Genomic DNA, 20,610 nt, shown 5'->3' with positions numbered 1-20,610 from the left:
GACTAACTCGGCAAGTCCGTATCAGCCAAGATGAACAAAATATATGGTGATTTTCGACCTACTTTGACCATAGAACCACTAAACCTGGGGAGTGTATAGGCTAAGAGTGGAGATGACTTTGGACAAAACAAGCATGCCATCATGGAGGAGCTGCTTGTCATTATGAAGGAGGTTCCTGTCATCATGGACATCTACCCCTCTCCACCGACAGTGAAAACGACAATGCACAAGATGACGATATCGGCCGGTCAAGTTTCGCAAGAGCAAGACCAACGCACATTTGATTGTAATCCTGGCCAGATACGGTGGAAATCACGATACGAGTCAGGTCGAGACAGTGGATGAGATCACGACTGATGACTTTCTTCATCTTCGAAACAGCATAATCAGGGCGAGCAGAAGCTCATGGCCATATGAAGAGTGAATGGGTCGTTGACTGTCCAGAATTGATGTCGCATCGATACATGGTCGCACTCTGCCAGGTCGGCATATGAAGATGGCAGATTCGACGTATTGCCTTCTGAACGCGAAGAAGTTGGTCAGGAATGAGACCGACCCGGAGAGCATAGCCCAGTGACTGAGAGAACATGTAGCGTCCGTCAATAGTCAGGGTGCCCAGCAGGCCCAAAAATGAATCTTTCATCTCCGACATTCCACGTTAGATGATACAGAACCAACCCCTTGGACGGTAGATAGTTGGTAGAAAGTAGAATTAGACGTATAGCTACACATTGACGATAGGCTAGTGTAGACTCGGTCGGTCGGACGGTCAAACTGTCAAACTTAGGCATTCCAGTCTTGCTCTGACACAAATGCCCAAACGCCCAAAAGGGCAAAAGGGCAAAAAACACGTCTCATAAGCTCAGTCGTATAGAGGTTAGTGAGTGAGTGAAAACCCGGGTTTGACCCCAAGGGTTTTTTGACCGCAATTTCTGGTCGTGCTTATTTCTGGTCGAGCTTATTTATGGTCGAGCTTATTTATGGTCGAGCTCATTTATGGTCGAGCTTATTTTTGGTCGTGAATTGGTCGCTTGTGGGATTCGAACCCTGTTTTGTGGTGTTGGTGTTGTTGGGATGCTGGGTAACCGTCGCGCCTTGGTTGAGAGGACTTTTCTGCAACTTCATATATGAAGGTGTGATTAAAGCTCCTGGGGTGCTCTCCCGGACCTGGTCTGACCTGACCTGACCTGACCTGACCTGACCTGAACTGACCTGACCTGATCTGACCAACCTAACAATCTGGATGGCAAGCAAACCTTCACTTCACACCGTCTCTGCTCTGAGTTCTGCCAGAGTACTTGGACTTGGACTTATACTTATACTTATACTTGTACTATGGATATGTCTGTCTATGTCTAGCCTCGTCCTCGCAACATGAACCGAACCGAACCGAACCGAACCGAATCGTCGGTCACCTCGAGCAGTATTCGGTATTGTATGACTATGACAATGGCGATGGTAACGGTAATAGCGACACAGTAGCAGAGGACAAGTCAAAGTCAAGGTGTCACACCAAACACCGCCACCAGCCAACGATCACATCACATTGCATCACATTACAGCTCGTCGTGTGGTGGATATCGTCCGGCAATGGTCCTGAACCTTAATGAATTGACCGTTGGGCATTGATTGGCAAGGGGAGGGACAGGACATATCCACCCTCGCCCACGAATTGGTCCCCGCGGGAGATACTGTACAAGAGGTTGCCATAGGGCCATTGAAGAGAGATAGTAGTATCAAGATCTCATCGACTGGCTTCATCCCTCAATGAGCAAAGACGCTGTCTCATCTCGTACACCCCATGCCATTGCGTGCTTTATCTGTGCAGAGACCAGTCACACGCACTCATCCTGAAACCGACTCTGGCCGTGGATTGGCAATACATGCCACGCCATCCTGGTTCTTGTTCCAAATTCCCCGTGGAAGGTCGTCCGTAGCACCTTGGGAGATCTTAACCTTGTTGGTCCTTGAAGAACTTCGCAAGGAATCTCACAGAACAAACCTGCGTCCATCACCAACTTCAGCATATATAATCTGTATCCTCCTTTCTCCACCTAACACCTATTGTTTTGAGGGCCTTCTCCCCCGATGAAGGCCGTCTGGGTCGTTGATGAGCTCTGCTGGCAGTTCCCGACAGCAACAAGACAGCGACTCTTCAGTATAGTGTGTCTAGGAGATTGGATAGTATGTCAGGCGGGAAAACGAATGTATGTCATGCCTCGAGAAGCACATATACATTCCCTCCACGGTACACATCTCCTGGGCTGCTTTTTTTGAGGCAGAGGTTTTCCCTAAGGCTCTGGCTCCAAGCAGTGGCATATAGCGACTTTCTCAAATGACATCATGTAATTTTATCGTCAGGCGCCCGACACAAGTATCTCATTTTCTTTGCGCTCGTCGATTCGGTCGATGTCACCAGGCGTCGCAAGAACTTCTTTCGCAGCGGCCAGCAACTTCGGATGGATGGATGGGGGGGCGGCGACCAGGCCAAGATTCTTCTCGAGTGACCTTCCTAGCCCAAAGTCAAAGACCTGACCACTGGTATCCAACACCACGCCTCCGACCTCAGTATATATCAGCTGACCACCGGCATGGTCCCATACCGACGCTCTGTATGACCTGTCGGGGGGGATGCGGACCATGGCGTCAAAGGCCCCGACGGCCAAAGCCACATACTTCATCTGCATGGCCCAGATGTCGGTGCCTGGCCAACCAGATGAACCCACCTTTTCAGCCACGGCACGATGATTCTGCGGAGTTATGTTGCTGCTGGCGAGGGAGTCAACCCAGCGAATCTTGGCCGGATCGGTGACCTCTGTAACTTTTCTGAGCCTCGTAGGAGGTTCCACGCGTCCGCGTGCAATGGGACGTATGTAAGCTCCTTGACCGTCGACGGCCGACAGCATCTGGCCGAGTCCTGTGGTGTCGATGAGGTCCTCACGCACCTGGCCCGCGTCATTAATCAATAGATTCGGACACCCTAGCACACCGAGTATCTGCCTTCCGCCTTCAACCAAGGCCAAACATACGACGTATTGCTGGTTCCGCATAAAGGTGGCCGTGCCGTCGACCGGATCCAAAATCCAGGTTCTTCCGCTGCTGGACTGGGAGCCTGCGCCCAGGTCTATGACTTGCAGCATCTCCTCTTTCGAAGTGACCCTCCCCAACAGCTCCTCGCTGTCGGCGTCCTCTAGTGTTGTCGTCGACACCAGCTCCCAAACTCGGTCTCCCAGCTCGGGATTTTCTCGGAGTGCCCCGGCGCTCTCTTCGCCGATGAACCCATCCGAGGGAAAGTGGCGATGCAGTGCGCTGATAATCAGAGCCTGAGCTGCAAAGTCGGCAATCGTGACGGGACTGGCGTCGCTCTTGTCGATGACGCCTTTGTCGAGCGCAGTGACGATGCGCTTGGTGAGAAGTGAGGCACGCTGGACGGTGAGAAGAGCGATGGAGAGTTCCTCACTGTAGGGAGGATTGTCTGCCATAATTCGCGAAATCCTTGTCTGTCCAATCTGAGCCCAGACACCGATAACTTGAGACTTTGTAAAGCGATGGAGTGCGTGCCAATGGAAAACTGGCGTACAGTTATCTACCTAGGTAGGGGTATAGGTAGCTTAAGTTTGCAATACAGAGTTTTTGTCGAGGGGAAGGACCGCCAAGGTGTTATTGAGCCGGCGCTACTCCACATTGGGCAAGAAATCGAACCTTGATTAGACGTCTATTGCTGGTGCTGGCATTATCAGTCAGTATGCTATGCAACTACAGCATTACACACAGCTTGTCCTCCACAATGCCGACACAGCGAGGTGTTTAGATAGTGGCTAGTCCTAGAAGTCTGACAATGAAAATAGAATCCGCCCGATCTCAGTGAATGATAAAACAAAAGCGCCCAATGGCCCCCTACGTGTTGAAGTAGAAGCCAGCAGGCCCGTAGAGTAAATCGTTGCCAGGCTCACCGTACCGAGTAAGACTCTTTGTTTGACGCCTCCGAGACTCTCACTGTCTCTACTCACGCCGAAGTCAATTGGCCATAACGGAATATTCCCCATTCGGAGCGTATGTGGGAGGATCGGTAGGTATGCACTGATAGGTTGGAGTGGTTCTGGTCAGGACTACCACTAGTTGAGAAGCCTGTGGAAAGGAGGAGTCTGTTGTGATCGAACAACGAGTTCTGTTTCGGAGCAGATCCCGGAGCTTCATGGGCGGCTCAGGAGACCGGAAAACCCAAATGACAACCAGGCTGCAGCCCAAACACTGTAGCCCACGTTGACGGTCGAAGAAGACGGAGTTAGCATTGACCCGGAGGTTCAACGTGACGCATTTCGATCTCTCATGTTGCAGAAGTCATAATCCACTTGGTTGGATATCGATCGGTCGATGGTGATAAGGTAGTGCACCCCCAAGCACCATCAGGATTACTATACCTCCGGTCGCATTGGTGTCGTAGATATTTCTTCACACAGACCACTATTTCATTGGAGCCACACTCTTCCACGATTGGTGTGGTTACACCTGACGGCTAAGCTCGTGTCCAGGCAGGCGATGGCCTAGAAAGAGCAACCAAACATGAAACAGCCTTAATGGTGGACTAACCACCGAGAACAGTGCCGCAGAGCATGCTGCTTTCGGTCAAAGGATGGCAGTGAGTGCAGGCCTTTCTTCTGGTCGCCGTCCGACATGCAGTAACTGCTGCTCGGCGTATTGCTATGAGCAGAGAGCGATATCAAGATTTCCTCTCCGATCAAGTGTAGGGTGCACCCAAGGGAGAGTCGTGGCAATCTCAATGCCGTGCTTGCAGCCCTGTAGCGTCTTCTATGCCTCCGTTGACGCTTGTGGTCGGATTCAGTGACTCCCCAAGGATGTTGGAAATGACCTTAGCCTTGGCATTGGCCTTTGCAATGCGGTCGTCGAACTCGGTGACCGCTTCGTCCGAGTTGCTTCTGGCCACGGTCCTGCCGTCGGAGGCCACATGCAGGGTCTCAACGTGCTTTCGCAGCCGGGTGTTCTTGGAAATTGGGGCAAGCATTCGAACGGTTTGGACCAGCTTGCCTAGGTCCTCAACTGCGGCTGATTTTGAGACCTCGTCGTTGGCAGCCTCCTCCGCGTTCTGACTCGATGATTTGGGTTCGGAGAACCTGGCTTGCCAGACAAGGGCACGGCCATGTAGTTTGCCGAGCTCCAGGGCCTTTTCGTACCCCTTCTCAATCCCAAACACCTTGCCTTCAATCATGCCGGCATAAGTGCTGTCAGCGACACCTTCTTCGTAGCCTTCTTGATAGTAGTCATTCTCCAATTCGAGCAGAGCATCAAATGGATCGGTCGACATGGCGGGTTCGGTGTCTGGCTGCGGATATCGACAGTAGGTCTCCGACGCTCCAGAAGGCAGCTAGGTTGCCTGGAAGTTGCCTGTCGTAAGTGAGTCGGTTGAGGGCCCTGCTACCTTTAGGCAACGTCGACTGAGGACGACGGGAGGAATCAATCCAGACGACAGAAGGCAGAAGCGGGTGTAGTGGCTGGCTTAATAATAAGCATCATTTTAGCGCCTCGGCGGGATTGCGATCTCGCCGCCTTTTGCGCCTGCGGGGACTCGGATTGTGCGTGACTGTTTCGCCTACAGCCACCACAGCGTACGCAGTTGAGGACAAGATACATGTACTCCGTACTCCCTACACATAGCCGCGCTGCCCTTCTGGTATTATAACACCCATCGGCGACAATTGGCACCCAGCAGCAGCAGCCTCGGCACCCCTAAATCGATCATAGAGCCACCTGTCGCGGCGCCCTCAAAACATCCTGCGATCAGAACCACCTACCCCTCCAACCGCTTCCAGCATCATTGTCACCCAAGATGAGCTCCGAAAAGATTCTCCCAAAGGAGGGCCAGAGGAACATTCTCATTTCATCTGCCCTACCCTACGTAAATAACGTACGTATTTCCAGTCTTTGTGGTGCGCACCGAACTAACCTTCCCGACAGGTGCCACATCTGGGCAATATTGTGGGCAGCGTGCTCAGCGCCGATGTTTTCGCCAGATACAACAAAGCCCGCGGCAGACCGACCCTCTTCGTCTGCGGAACGGACGAGTATGGCACGGCGACCGAAACAAAAGCCCTGGAAGAGGGTGTCACACCAGAAGAACTGTGTGCCAAATACAACAAAATCCATGCCGAGATCTACGAATGGTTCGAGGTAGGCTTCGACATATTCGGCCGGACGCCTACTCGGCAACATACCCAGATTGCGCAAGAGGTGTTTCTACAACTCCACGCCAATGGCCACTTGACCGAACATACCAATAGCCAGCCTTTCTGTGAGAAGCATGGCAAGTTCCTGGCAGATCGCTTTGTGGAAGGCACATGTCCCAAATGTGGCTACGACGATGCTCGTGGAGATCAGTGTGACAAATGCGGCAGTCTCCTCGATCCACTTGATCTGATCAACCCTCGGTGCAAAGTAGACGGAGCCACGCCTGTGACCAAAGAAACCAAACATACCTACCTACGTCTAGATGAACTCCAGCCCAGAATCGAGGAATGGGCCAGGCGATCGATTGAGCGAGGTGGCTGGTCAAGAAGCGCCAAAGTCATCACAGAAGCATGGCTGAAACAAGGGTTGAAGGAACGGGGCATCACTCGGGATCTGGCGTGGGGTGTACCTGTCCCCCTGCCCGGCTATGAGCACAAAGTCTTGTATGTCTGGTTTGAAGCCTGCATTGGCTATCCATCCATCACTGCCAACTATACGGAAGAATGGGAAAAATGGTGGAAAAATCCCGACCACGTCCAGCTGTACCAGTTTATGGGGAAAGACAATGTGCCGTTCCACTCTGTCATTTTTCCTGGGTGTCAGATGGGTACCGGAGAGAAATGGACTCAACTACACCACCTGTCCTCCACCGAGTATCTCAACTACGAGAGTGGCAAATTCAGCAAAAGCCGTGGTGTCGGGGTGTTTGGGAACAACGCCAAGGAGACCGGTGTGCCTCCGGACGTCTGGAGGTATTATTTGCTGAAGAACCGTCCAGAGTCTGGAGACACCCAATTCGAATGGCGGCCATTCATTGATGGCAACAACTCGGAACTCCTGGCCAAACTGGGGAACTTTGTGAACAGAATCATCAAGTTGGTCAACTCACCCAAGGCTTACTCCGGCGTCATCCCCGAGTTTGATCCGTCCAATCTACCGGCGTCTTTCACCGAGCCGCTGCATGAGATCACCGAGCTTACCAAACAATATCTTGCCGAAATGGAGGCCGTGCACCTCCGCAATGGACTCCTTGTCGCCATGAAGATTGCAGAGGCAGGTAATGGTCTCATTCAAGCTCATCGTCTTGACAATTCCCTGATCGCAAGCGACCCCACTCTTGCGGCAGCGGTGGTAGGAACGGTGATCAACCTGATTTATCTTTGCTCGGCCATCTTTGAGCCTTACCTTCCTGCGACATCTGCGTCGATACGGAAACAACTGAATGAGGGCTTTTTGCAGATTCCGTCCGAGGAAGACATTGCCAACGGCTGGTTGCCCACCTTCATCAAGCCAGGCCACAAGGTCGGCAAGGCAGAATATCTCTTCAGTCGCATCGACGAGAAGAAGGCGGATGAGTGGAGGGAGTATTTCGGAGGAAGTCAGGCTGAGCGGGAGAAGAAAAGGAAAGAAGAGGCGGACGCTGCGGCGAAGAAGGCCGCTGCGAAGGAGAAGACCAAGGCGAAGAAAGCGGCACAGAAAGCTGCTGCAGCTGCTGGCGGTGAAGGTGTGGAGAAGAGCGCAAAGGGGGGGAAACAGGGCAAGGAGTTGGCAAACGGGGTACCCTCGGTCGGAGAGGATGCAGCGGTGGAAAAAGTGACGGACGGGGTGGCCCAAGTAACGTTGCCGTCGTCCTAACCACAAGACGGAACGAAAATGGAACCTGGGCGCCGACACGGGTACGCACCTACTTGACATGTCTAGAGCAGGTGAGGTTTAGAAAGTGAGCCATCAACTATTTATGCAGCATCTGACGTGGTTCAACTCTTTCGGTCCCATCACTAAATGCAGCCATGCTCCAAATCTGCTAAACCACATGACCAAGGCAAACAAGACTCTACGGAGTACTAAAAGACGAATGAGTTCTAAATCTGATAATGGACCAAACGAACCAGCGGAACACTGCAATGTTGATGTTGATGTTGATATTGATCGAACTCTTTGCTTCGGCTGAACACTCGTCTGGAGGTTGCAAATGTCTTCGTTTTGGCCGAACACTCCGAGTGGTCTGGAGGTTGCAAATGGGACCTTGATTTGAACGACTGATTCTTCTTCAACGAGTCCACGCCCAATATCTTCGTTCTCGGAGCCCAATGCAGACCGGGATGGTTGAGAAAGCAGCTAAACGTCATGATTCTGTAGAACGAACATAACATCAACGCCTACGCCTACGCCTACGCTTACGCTTATGCATATTCAGCGTCCACGTCGAAGCAAATTTGAACTTGAACTTGGACTTGAGGTTGAGCTTGAGGAAGACGATTGTTAGTCCGTTAGGTAGTCAAATATTAAACCTAGACAGTGGACAGCGGATTAGGATTGGGATTGGGCCCGATTGGCGGAACAACAGTTCTTCCATCCGACATAGTAAGTGTAAGGTAAGGGGTGCAGCCTCGCGTAACTAGCTACATGTACCTTATGTGCTTTGGGCTAAAGCCTTGGACTGCCGAGCACTGTATGCTGTATTAGTCGCCTGTCAACCGGACGAGGCATGATGACTGCAGCAGAGGCCAGGCCGAACACGGATATTCTAAGACGTGAAGAAGAGCGGTTGCGGGTGCAGTATAGGTATAGATGTAATCGTTGAAAGAAGCCGACATCTGGGTTCCCTCAGACAGACTCTATCGCTTCACACTAGGGGAGATCCAACAGTATTTGCTGTACAGGTTCTTTCTTGTCCGTATTCATGATTGCATTTCTCGATCGCACCCACTATAACTACCTAGGAAAGCAGGGGTAGATGAGGAAAGGAACAGAACTATCGGCAGAGAATACCGCAGCGTAGGTGAAAGCTAATTCGTATGTCTGTTTAAGGAGCATCCTTGCGAGCTACGACACTTCTTCGCTCCTGGTGTGACGCGCCTACGGAGTACTTGGATCTGACTTCGACACTTGAATCTGGCTTCGACACTTGAATCTGACTTCGACTTCTTCAGAAACACAGTGGTCTCGTCAAGCTTGGGCTTGTTCAGCAACATCGACAATCCAATCAATGGTTTCTTGCGTCGATGTGATATTGGGACAATGGTCGGCGGGGATCCTGGTCACCCTGACCTTGTTCCCGCTCTCTTTCTCAATCATGTCGATCTCGGCTTTCTGGATATTCGGCGGGATGCACAGATCGTCCTCGCAGAGCAGATATGACACGGGGACATCCTTGTACCCGGGGTACGTCAGTTCGCCGCCGAAGCTGACGGACGAGTGCCGGGCAAACCGTCTGATCACGGCTTCGCCTTCTGCCGGGGTGAGATGGTTTACCGTGATCGCGGCAGTGGCGGAGGGCTGATCGTGGTACATCCAGCCAGTTTCCTGTCGTGCTCGCATGTTAGAAGGCCGATAGAAAGCCATAAAAAAGAAAGAGCTTAGAGGAGTAGTACTGGCTTGTCACAGTGACAAATGACAGATAACAAGCAAAGCGTCGATTTCTGGGCGAGCTAAAGGGGCAGGACAACCCACATCAATCTTCAGATCAAGCTTTTGTTCCTGGGGAACTTCGGCCAGTACGCCTGCCGCCGATACGCCGACCGCGGGCACCAAGGAAGTCATGTACGCGAGCCTGACAATTCCGCCCGGTTTGCCTTGCTTCTTCCTCTCGCTGGCGGCAAGCCCTTTGACACTCTGGGTGGTCGGGACGCCGCCATACGAGTGGGCGATCAGCACCACGGCTTTGCCCTGGTCAGCGAGCTTTTCGGCTTCCTGGGCAATGAAGGCCGCGTCGTCGTACATGGTGGGCAGCGATCCCTCTCGGCCCTTGTCCGCGGCGAGGCCTACGCTGGGGAGATGTAGAGCCCGGATCTCGTAGCCCCGCGCGATGACCGGATCGACGACTTGGTCATAGAGCTCGGGGGGGCAAAAGGAGCCGGGAATGAGTAAGAGAGAGGGCTTTGACATCTTGACTGGGTGTAAGAACAGTGGGGATATGAGGGAGTCCTCGTGCAGGCAGTAAGTGAAGTGGGTGGTGTCTGTGTTTGAGGATATGATAACAGAGCTGGAAGTATATGTCAATAGCGAAGGGGTTCTCTTCGATTAAATACCTTCTCTGCCTTTCTGACGCCGTTTGTCATAACTTGGCTCCCTACCTGAGTGGCGGAGATGCTTTGACACTGACCGAGGTCAATTTCTGACAATCAGAAATAAGCGGCTGAGCATGACCAACCCCTCTGAGCCAGGGTGCATCAAGCCATGGACTGTAATTGTCTGACATATGTCATAGGTAGAGCATGCTGTGACAGCAATACCTCAGAGGTATGCACACATATACAATGAGTAATGCAGCCAACCCTCAAGGAAGCTGGACTTGCTGCCATGGCCAATTTGTGGACCAATGTCCGAAATGCCCTGAATGATTGGCCTTCCCTCAAAATCGAGGCGCTGCGTGTCTTTCGCCTCCATCACGATCGGTAGGTGCAGCCTTGAAGATCCTGCCGATAGATGGTGTGATATCTACCTCGATGTCAAGCAGAGTGCCAGGCTAGTATGTGTATAGTTGGTCCACTCGTACTGTCCCTGGATGTTGAACTGAGAATTGCGGTGATGGGCAAATACCCACCCGTGTATATCTGCCCATCACGTCGGTCTGGTTCACCGTGCTCCCTTGGCATTCTCCATCGCCGAGCTAGTCCTGTCTGAGTTAGTTCCATGTTCCAGGGCAGGGCACCGCAGGCACCTACGGAGAACAGTGTTGGACTTTCAGTTACTACAGAACTACTCCGGACTAGTATCTGCAGTTGGTGTTGGAGAATAATCACCAGCGTCGCGAGCCTGACCACCCTAATACTCTATATGATGAATTCACGCGTCTGTCTTGTCCACCTTGCCACCCTCACTTGAGCTTGATTACCCTTCTCTGCTCCTTGGTCTCCTCTCTGTCAACGGGGCCATCTCACCCCTCCTCCCACGACCAACACCTCCACCTCTTACGCATCGCATCGGACAAAATGTCAGGCCTCTTCGGGACCGCAACTTCAGCCACGGCTGCGTCTAGCACCACGGGAGATGTCTCGAAGGATGTCGCCCTCACTTCCCCTCCTGAGGACAGCACGTCGGATCTACAGTTCTCCCCGGCGGCTGATTTTCTTGCAGTTGCATCATGGGACAAGAAAGTGAGAATATACCAGGTGAACGAGCAAGGTCAGAGCGAAGGCAAGGCAGCTATGGATTTTGAAGCTCCCGTTTTGAGTTGCTCATGGTCAGAGGTACGGAAACACTCCCTGCACCTTCTGGTGTCAACTGACTGACTGGAGGTCTAGGATGGAACCAAAATTGTGGGCGCCGGCGCCGACAAAACCTTCCGCTTACTTGACCTTGGATCTGGCAACATGACGCCGCAGACCCTCGTGGCGCATGAACAGCCCATACGAGCATGTCGCTTTGCGAACATCAACAACTCACCCATTTTAATCACTGGTTCGTGGGACAAGACCGTCAAGTATTGGGATCTGCGGTCGCCCAACGCGGTCGCGACCCTGCAGTGTCAAGAACGAGTCTACACAATGGATGTCAAGAACAAGCTCCTCGTCATCGGAACCGCGGACCGATATATCAACATCGTCGACCTGAACTCACCGGAAAAATTCTACAAATCCATGCAATCACCGCTGAAATATCAAACTCGAGTGGTCAGCTGTTTTACCGATGCCACAGGGTTTGCCGTGGGCAGTATCGAGGGAAGATGTGCCATTCAATACGTGGAAGAGAAAGACTCGGCCAACAATTTCAGTTTCAAGTGTCATCGAGACAGCCCGACGTCCGGCCCCAGTCGCGACGTCTCCAACGTCTTCGCCGTCAACGCCATCTCCTTCCACCCCATACATGGGACCTTCTCAACAGCCGGCAGCGACGGGACATTTCACTTCTGGGACGGCAACGCCAAACATCGACTCAAAGGATATCCCAACGTCGGGTCGCCCATCACAGCAACCGCGTTCAATCGGCAGGGCACTGTCTTTGCATACGCGGTTTGCTATGATTGGAGTCAAGGCTACCAAAAGAATACTCCGCAGACCACCAACAAGATCATGCTTCATGGTGTGCAACCAGAGGAGGTGAAGCCCAGACCTGGAGGAAAGAAAAGATGATGAGCAGAAGGCGCGGGAATCTGGGCCAAGAATCACTGATGTGCGGGTTTGGCACTGAAGTGGTAACAAACGTAATGAAATGAAATTCAGGACTGCATGAGCAGTCGTGTGGAATGAAGAACAACAGGAGATGCTATGGGGCATGGTAGGGTGGTGGTGTTGATGTTGAGACCGAGAATCTTTCCATTCCAGTCTGAAACGTTCACCGGTTTAACAAGGCCAAACCAGAACACCCGACTCGGTGCCCCCCAGCAAATGCCTTTCAAGGGTTAAGCAGTTCACAAGGCAAGATCCAAGGACACAAGGACACTGCAAGGACACTGCAAGGACACTGCAAGGACAATGGGAAAGTCCCGATGAAGGGCTTGGGTTATCGTCAACACATCACGAAGGACCACGCGCGAGGATGCTCCACAACCATTCCATATACGTGGGACTATGCGTACAGTGCCACTGGTCTATGTAGCTCTAGCTCTAGCATATGACTCTGACTGGAGCATAGGAATGTCAAGTTCAAGTTCAGTCTGACCTGGATGGCTCCCTCCCGAAACATGTATCAGAAAGAGCAAAGCAGATCATGAACTATATCACAGAACGACCCAAGAAGATCATAACAGGTATCACAGAGATCCAAGAGGATCATAACATGTATCACAGAAAGGCCCAAGAAGATCATGAACTAGTAAGATAGATAGAAAAGACACAAACAAGCATAAGCACGATAATTGAGCATTCTGCCCCGATCCTATCCTATCATCCTTTCCATCCTTTCCATTCTTTTTTTTTAATTATTTAAAAATAAATCCCAAGAACCATCCGGTACTCCTGGCCGCAGTATTGAAACTATCCGGTACTCCTCCGCAGTATTGAGTATGAGTACCACTGATGGACATGCGTAGCACGTGCAGAAGACGCCGTAGCCTCCCGCCCAGGACATGTGTAGCATGTGAAGAAGAACACCATAGCCTCTTGCCTTCCCTTCCGTAACTACCTTACTATACTCCGTAGCCTCTCATATTCCTTTCCGTAACTACTATACTCCGTATACTCCGTATGCTATGATATGCTATGCTATGTCATGCAATGCTTGCTTCCATCGTTGCTCCGTCCCCGTCCCCGTCCCCGTCCCCATCGTAGATACATACCTGCACATGAGGTGGTTATGCGGGTGTGTCTCGTCAAAGGAAAGCAAAGCGCCAGTGTGGTGCGCACCACGTCGAAAATCCCAGCTCCAGCTCCATCTCCATCTCCATCTCCATCTCCATCTCCCGCTCCAAGATATCTTCTCAACCCGCCCTCGGCCTGGCGGTGTTGATTGTCGTTCCATCCTACACTGGCACCACACCATACTGTGCCTTTAAAGCTTGGCCTTGAAGACCGGAACTGGAATGGATTCAAATGACTCTCGGTTCTTGTGTGAATATCAAAAGTCAATGTCCTCTGTGTAAATAACAAAAGTCAACGTCCTCTGAAGTTTTGAACATATGTTTTTCGTGAAGGAAATGACTGCCGGTGGGGCTCGGCCAATACCCTTTCAGTTCATGTCCATGCCGTCCTCCTCGTCGCCCTCTGTTTCTTCGGCTGTTTCGCTGGGTCGATGGCTCCTTCTTCGGTATCGGTACCCGCTTCCCAGCCCGAATCCGTCGGCACCATCGTCCAGCTCCTCGCCACCGACGACTCGGCCTTCGGTGTCGACGACCTCGCACAACTCCATCAGACTGTTGCGACTGAGGTTCCTAAACCCCTCAGTCCGGACGACTCGGCCCCAGTTCATCAGGCAGAATCTCGCGGCTCGCGCTCTGAGCCACTCCTCTTCGGTCCGCCCTGCGCGCTCCCAGATCACTGCGGCGTGGTCGATGTCTATCTCGCGCGACAGCCGGTTGACGCACAGAAGTCGGAGTTTCGGCATGTCGTATAGATTGGCCATGACGAGCATCCCGGCCACGTCCGTCAAATCTCGGCAGTAGACGGGGTGTGGTGCGATGCTGTCCGTGTACAGGTAATACAGAAACGCGCGCACCACGGAATACGGTTCGGGAATGTGCAGGCGTGAGGTCTGGAACTCGAGCATCTTGGACGCGTAGAGTCGTTTAAAGTGCGGCCAGCGGGCCTGGAGAATCATTTTGTGCACGTGGATAGGTGGCGAGATGTTGGCGGCTTCTAATTCCGACACAAACATTTGGCTGCCAGTCGAGTTGAGCGAGAAGCGAGGATGAGAGTCAGCCTCTGAGATGTCGTCATCATCGCTTGATTCCACATTGGCTGTGATGGTGAAGTCACTCATGCTGGTTTCTGGGGGCTGGTCAAAAATAGATGCCAGGTCGGCGCCTAGTCCTGAGCCCACACTGGACGCAGTGTGGACTGTTTGTCGTTCAGATGCAAGAATACGGTTCTGTTCCGAGGCCATGGTCGTGTCCTGTGTGCCTAGCAAACCGTACGTCCTAAGATCGACCGCTAGGATTTCGCTGAGTTGCAGTTCCTGGTTACTGCCGAGAGACTCGTCGGCAGGAGATCCGAGCAGCCAGACTTTGGTCCCATCCTCGTTGATAGTGCAGTAATGCCATTTGTAGCCGAGTGGGAAGATCTCGGGGCCTTCCACCAGCCGTTGCCACCTCAAGGAGTCGAGCTCGAGAGAAGATAGATTGCATTCGGTGTGACGGATATTTGATGCTGGTGTGACAAAGTCGAGCAAGGCGCCTGAGGAACAGACATGGAAATGGTTGCCGGAGGACTGGAAAGGGACGTGCGGCCCCGATATGAACTTGAGCGACGATATCGCTCCTGGTGCCGTCGGTTTCTCCCGGCGAGTCGAACGGATATGGAGGCTTCCAGAGTTCGCAGTGTATGTATCGGTGCGGTCAGCGCGGCCATGGTGAGACCACGGGTCTTGTCTGGTCGCAGGTACACGGCCCATCGTCGAGTAAGGTTTGCCAGCACCTGAAAGCGCTGGGCTTCCTTTGAGGTCCAGCCACCAGATTTCAGACGACCGTTCCATATCGGCACCAAGACCACCCAAAACCCACAGCCGGCCACCCCAGATCCAGGCACTATGATCAAATCTCTGCACAAAGCTCCATGTCTTCGACCATGTCCATGTCTTCAGGTCGAGGTAGCAGATGTCGTCGAGGATGTAGTTGGCTTCGCCAGTCAACCCACCAAGAATGAACAGTTTGTCCTCGTAGACCACGGCAGCGTGCCTCGCGCGACCCTTGGGAATGGGTCCTTGGATGTCGGGCTGAGTCCAATGATGGTCCTTTAGGTTCAAGATGACGACATCTGACAGATACTCACGGTGCTCGTTCTCTCCACCATAGACCAGAAGCTTGTCACCTTCATAGAGCGAGGCCGAATGTCCCATGCGGACCCCCGGGATGTCTCCGTAGTTGTCCACTAGCGTCCAGGTTAGCGTCTTCAGGTTCAGCCTCAGCACGTGATTGTAGACTTCGTCGGTAAACTGGTCGAAGCCCCCAAAGGCGTAGATCTGGTCATTTCCACAGTAGGTCACTGAAGCATTCACCAGGCAAGCCGGCTTCTGACCCGAAGTCTTTGAGATCTTCGGTTTCATGCCATCTTTGGCGGCAAGGGAATTCTTGGCAGGACTTGTCGGCATCAGGTAGGTGGAGCCGGTTGGAGTGTTGGTGCCGGATCCTGAAGGTCTAGAAGCAGACGAAATGCCAGTCCAGGCGTGACCAACGGCGGCGGAAGGAGCAGCCGGAGATAGTTCTGATTGTGCTGCGGACAGATATGCCATCGTAGGGGATGATCAGCCCAGGGGGGATTGCTGAGGCGGATCAGAGGACGGAGGTAGGGGCCAGGAGAGCAAGCCCGCGAGAGACACTGTCCATGCACAGGCAATGCACAGGGCGGTGGTTCGGAGGTGCCCGAAGGCTGAGGTCAAGACTGAGGTCCAGGCAGGTCGTTGGCCTATGCAAGAGCGGATAGGCGTCTGTCCAACAACAGGCTCTTGGAGTGAACGAGACTTTCGCAAGTTGTCGTCCGGAAAGGATTAAGGTAATATCCGCGTCCCGGCTTGGCGCTGACATAATAGCCTCGCTGGGACCTCGACTATTCCTGATCGGGTCAGGGCGATTGCAGTTGCCGTGGGCTGCGGTTGCCGTGTCAACCTGCGCCCACGAATTTGGGTACTTGAACTGCGACCCTTCATGAGGCTGGCAGCAGCTTTCCTCTTCTCTTTCCTCTCACCACATATCTCTCCCTCCTCTCCAAACCCATCCATCACTCTCCTCCAACCTCACATTCTTGCTTGTGCATAGCATACAGTCCACTAGATCATCCTTGCATCAGCTAGCTTTGATCGACCCTCCGGCTGCATTGCCTGCCTTGCAACCCTCGGTTATCCAATCATCCAACAATTACAGCGACACTGAGACTAACTAACCAACCACACGACGACAACAGCTTCTCAGGATCCATTCAGTTGCGTATCTTGAGATATCACTGAATTGCTGGACCCAGGCACAGACTTTCTCGACAAGTTCTGATTGCTTAATCGACAACATTACTAACCCCGAGGTCTTGATTGATCCTCGGTTTACACAGACTTCGATCGAAACATTAGGTTGTCCATTCGATCACATACAATCATCATGGCTTCAGTGTTGGTGTCCACCCCTCTGAAAAGCCATCATGGCATCTTCTCCACAAAGACTGCCGGTGGCAGAATGCCTCTCACTCCCTCACCTCGAGCGAGGACGACAAGTGTAGCCACCAATGTCTCGACGCATTCATCACCCTCCACTCCTCTCCGAAAAGACCAATCAATCCACAAGTCAGACCCCTCAACCTTCTTCTCGAGATCAATTTCCCGGTCGGTGTCGAAATTCACTTATGCCAACTCTCCCAAGTCCAATATCGCGAGGGGACGGCAATCTCCCAAACAACTCGAGCTTGGTGTCACAGAGTGGACGCTAACTGGTACTGGCCCCAATACCAGCACTACACCTTCAAGAGAAAAGTCGCGGAAAGAGACAGCTTTGAGGACACGAGTTGGCAAGACCACCATCAGACTTCCCCACAAGACTGCCGATCGATTCATCCCCAATCGAACTGCAAGTGCCGGCCTCGTGACGGCAGGATCTGGGAAGGCCGATGAAAACACTCGACCTCGAACTGCTGGAGCGGACGGATCGATAGTACTTGCCAATGCTGCTGCCAGTGCGTTTGACATCTCTGCTCGGGGCGCCGACGCGGATATTACCACCGCATTGGAGACTCTGGGTCTGGAGGATGAGCGCCCTACCTCATCTTACACCCGATCAAACCCTGACTCGACTGCCTATGAAAGCTCTCTGGCCTCTGCCTGTGGTATCTCCACCAGTCAACGTATCCTGGAATTCAAGCCGGCTCCTCCCGAGTCATCCAAACCGATTGATCTGCGAACTCAATACAACCGTCCATTGAAGCAGGCCAGTGCACAGTCTGCACAATTCCGTCGACGGATCCAGTCGGCGCCAGAACGAGTGCTGGACGCGCCAGGTCTTGCCGACGACTATTACCTCAACCTGCTCGACTGGAGCTCTGGTAACCAGGTTGCCATTGGACTTGAACGTAATGTCTATGTCTGGTCGGCCGACAGCGGCACAGTGAGCTGCCTGTTGGAGACATCTCCCGACACCTACATCAGCAGTGTGAAGTGGTCAGGGGACGGCGCCTATGTCGGCGTAGGCCTCGGTTCCGGGGAAGTTCAGATCTGGGATGTTGAAGAAGGGACCAAGCTTCGAAGCATGTTCGGCCATGAAACCCGAGTGGGTGTCATGGGATGGAACAAGCACACCTTGTCGACCGGAGCACGCAGCGGACTGGTATTCAACCATGACGTCCGGGTTGCTCAACATAAGGTGGCGGAGCTCGTCTCCCATACCTCGGAAGTGTGCGGACTGGAATGGCGCTCAGACGGCGCGCAGCTTGCAACCGGCGGCAACGACAACCTGGTATCCATCTGGGATGCTCGGTCACTGGCGGCGCCCAAATTCGCCAAAAAGAACCACCGTGCCGCAGTAAAGGCACTTAGCTGGTGCCCATGGCAATTGAACCTCCTGGCTACCGGCGGCGGCTCCAACGACCGCAACATCCATTTCTGGAACACCACGACGGGTGCCCGAGTCAATAGCATCGACACAGGATCCCAAGTGACGAGCCTCAAGTGGAGCAATCACTACCGAGAGCTGGTGAGCTCGGGCGGCTTTCCCGACAATTCATTGAGCATCTGGAGCTATCCGACTTTGGTGCGCAACGTGGAAATTCCGGCACACGAGTCGCGGGTCCTTCACAGTTGTCTCAGCCCCGACGGGCAGATGCTGGCGACAGCGGGTAAGTTCTGGGGATCCATACTGTGGGAAGACAAGGCTAACGTGCGGCACAGCGGCTGATGAGAGCTTGAAGTTTTGGAAAGTGTTTGAACGGAAAGCGGGAGTCAGCGCAGCATCCTCGCGGGAAGGCGGTGTCGGGAAAGGTGGCGCCATGGCAAAGCAGATGACCATTCGCTGATGCAGGTCCACGATCCTGCAGCCGCAGACATGGTGGCCCGGTCCTTTGAGCATGGTGTTGGGGTCTTCTTGATTGGGGGCCGAATGTGGATGATGATGAATTAATCATGGCTGGCTGGCACTGGACTATTGAGGCTTGCGATGACTCGGCTTGCGATGACTTGTTTTTGTTTGTATGCTACGAATCTTCTTGATACTCTGGAATTCAGGACGGGGTACGGATAGAGTGGCCTGAGTAGTTAGCTACTGAAGCTGGCACTGACTGGCTCCCAATGAAGATGAGTACAACTGGGATAACGTCTCCGTGTCCGTGTCCGTAACATGACTGTACGGGTACAGAATTGATACTTACATACCACACTGTCGCTGGCTTGCTTCCTTCAGCTAGACAGTCTGCAGTCCGCAGTCTGCACTACACCTATCGCATCTATCGCATCCTGCAGCCGGGCGCTTACTTGCAGCTCTGACACTGCACTCTGGTCGCTGTCATTGGCCGGGCCGCAGTTGAAGGGCGGGTGGAGTTGGGCTGGTTGTCTGTGTCCCGCGAATCACCAACACCACACCAACAACACTTGAACACACACCCTCTAGACTATCCGTCCTGACGACTCCTGTCCTCTCCTCTTCTATCTCGCTCGTGCGCGCTGTCTGGGAACTGCTCCCTCGAGCCTCCTCGGTCACGCTTCCCCCCGCACCCTCTTTTCCTCTTCGGCGCTTAACTATCGGGCAAGACAGGGCAGCATCCTCGAATCACGCCCATCGGGACTTGTCGATCTATCTCCTGCACCTCCGCCGCCGTTCATCACCCTCCAGCTCGTGGCCGACCGGCACTGGCGACTACTAGTCTGTCCATCCTGCTGGTTCCCAAATTCTCCGATGCCTTGGATAGCCTCTCCCACGATTCCTCCCCATGACCCACTGCGCACCTCCTCGAGCCTCTGTAACGCCATGCTGCCTCCTTGCTGGCCACTCACCTTCGCGCCTCGACGCGCTGCTCCCTCCTGAAACCGCCGGGCCATATGCAACTAGAGTTTAGCATCACATTGCCTCAGGTTTCTCCAGCTTCTGAGCTAGGCGCGGCGCGAGTCTGACTTGGTGGAGGGCCCGCACCACCATGGTAACAGATGGATACTGTGTATGCTTTCCCTCTACAGGAGCTTTCTGTCCATCTTCGTGGCTGTTTGTACGCTGCCGTTAGCCAGCCCAGGCATAGCTGTCATGGCCAGCCGGCAGTAACAACACAACGCGGATGCAGAACTCTGTCCCAAATAATATGCATCCCAGCCATGGGCCTAGAGGCAGGCCCCTGGCTGGTGATGGCACTATCAGGCCTCCACCAAGCTCCAGCTGCTCCTCCGCCTTGCAGGCCCCCTCCCCTCCTCGCAGGCCTCTTTATTGATGCACTCTCGGTCTGTCTGGTGTCTTCCAATTGTCATTTTCCACGTCTCTGCTGGTCTGCTACTGTTTGTGCCCATTCTCGACGAACCATGTGCGCGGGCTGTACCTGCGATCCATGATTGCAAGGCGGTTGTTTGCTCCCATCCACTCCCCCTCCATCCTCTATCTGCGCCCACTCGCATTGCCGCACACGCGACCGGATTTCCGGCCGCAACAGACCTGTGTGACCGTCGTCGGTATCTACCCAAACACGCGGCAAGACACTGTTCCCTCGGCAGCCCTGTAGGGTAGTCTGCCTTGCCTGATTTCCCTTCTTTTTTCTGGCCTCACATTCTGGTCGCGGGACGAGAAGACCGATTCTGTCCGGCGCCCCCATTATCCTGGGGAGT

The 20,610-nt window shown here is 53.3% G+C and overlaps 7 protein-coding genes across 7 annotated transcripts; 3 read left to right on the top strand and 4 right to left on the bottom strand.

The window, feature by feature from the left end:
• Positions 1–2,357: 2,357 nt before the first annotated feature.
• On the bottom strand, positions 2,358–3,482 carry A1O3_04512 (3'(2'),5'-bisphosphate nucleotidase; the record flags this gene model as incomplete). Its single annotated transcript, XM_007734641.1, has 1 exon — positions 2,358–3,482. The coding sequence occupies one exon, from the start codon at positions 3,480–3,482 to the stop codon at positions 2,358–2,360; it is 1,125 nt and encodes a 374-aa protein (XP_007732831.1).
• Positions 3,483–4,777: 1,295 nt separating this feature from the next.
• Positions 4,778–5,323, bottom strand: A1O3_04511 (uncharacterized protein; the record flags this gene model as incomplete). Its single annotated transcript, XM_007734640.1, has 1 exon — positions 4,778–5,323. The coding sequence occupies one exon, from the start codon at positions 5,321–5,323 to the stop codon at positions 4,778–4,780; it is 546 nt and encodes a 181-aa protein (XP_007732830.1).
• A 522-nt stretch (positions 5,324–5,845) lies between these two features.
• Positions 5,846–7,878, top strand: A1O3_04510 (methionyl-tRNA synthetase; the record flags this gene model as incomplete). Its single annotated transcript, XM_007734639.1, has 2 exons — positions 5,846–5,923; positions 5,974–7,878. 2 exons carry the CDS (start codon positions 5,846–5,848, stop codon positions 7,876–7,878), a joined length of 1,983 nt encoding a protein of 660 aa, XP_007732829.1.
• Positions 7,879–9,192: 1,314 nt separating this feature from the next.
• Positions 9,193–10,131, bottom strand: A1O3_04509 (uncharacterized protein; the record flags this gene model as incomplete). Its single annotated transcript, XM_007734638.1, has 2 exons — positions 9,193–9,549; positions 9,697–10,131. The coding sequence occupies 2 exons, from the start codon at positions 10,129–10,131 to the stop codon at positions 9,193–9,195; spliced, it is 792 nt and encodes a 263-aa protein (XP_007732828.1).
• Positions 10,132–11,177: 1,046 nt separating this feature from the next.
• Positions 11,178–12,317, top strand: A1O3_04508 (uncharacterized protein; the record flags this gene model as incomplete). The annotated part of the gene is made up of 2 exons (XM_007734637.1): positions 11,178–11,435; positions 11,490–12,317. 2 exons carry the CDS (start codon positions 11,178–11,180, stop codon positions 12,315–12,317), a joined length of 1,086 nt encoding a protein of 361 aa, XP_007732827.1.
• A 1,534-nt stretch (positions 12,318–13,851) lies between these two features.
• Positions 13,852–16,068, bottom strand: A1O3_04507 (uncharacterized protein; the record flags this gene model as incomplete). Its single annotated transcript, XM_007734636.1, has 1 exon — positions 13,852–16,068. The coding sequence occupies one exon, from the start codon at positions 16,066–16,068 to the stop codon at positions 13,852–13,854; it is 2,217 nt and encodes a 738-aa protein (XP_007732826.1).
• An 856-nt stretch (positions 16,069–16,924) lies between these two features.
• Positions 16,925–18,824, top strand: A1O3_04506 (cell division cycle 20, cofactor-APC complex; the record flags this gene model as incomplete). The annotated part of the gene is made up of 2 exons (XM_007734635.1): positions 16,925–18,647; positions 18,700–18,824. 2 exons carry the CDS (start codon positions 16,925–16,927, stop codon positions 18,822–18,824), a joined length of 1,848 nt encoding a protein of 615 aa, XP_007732825.1.
• Positions 18,825–20,610: the final 1,786 nt, after the last annotated feature.

This window comes from Capronia epimyces, assembly GCF_000585565.1.
Source record: "Capronia epimyces CBS 606.96 chromosome Unknown aczIQ-supercont1.3, whole genome shotgun sequence".
NCBI classification, from domain to species: Eukaryota; Fungi; Ascomycota; class Eurotiomycetes; order Chaetothyriales; family Herpotrichiellaceae; genus Capronia; species Capronia epimyces.
The sequence above is the reverse complement of the archived record's forward strand: the minus strand, read 5'-3'. Positions and strand labels throughout refer to the sequence as shown.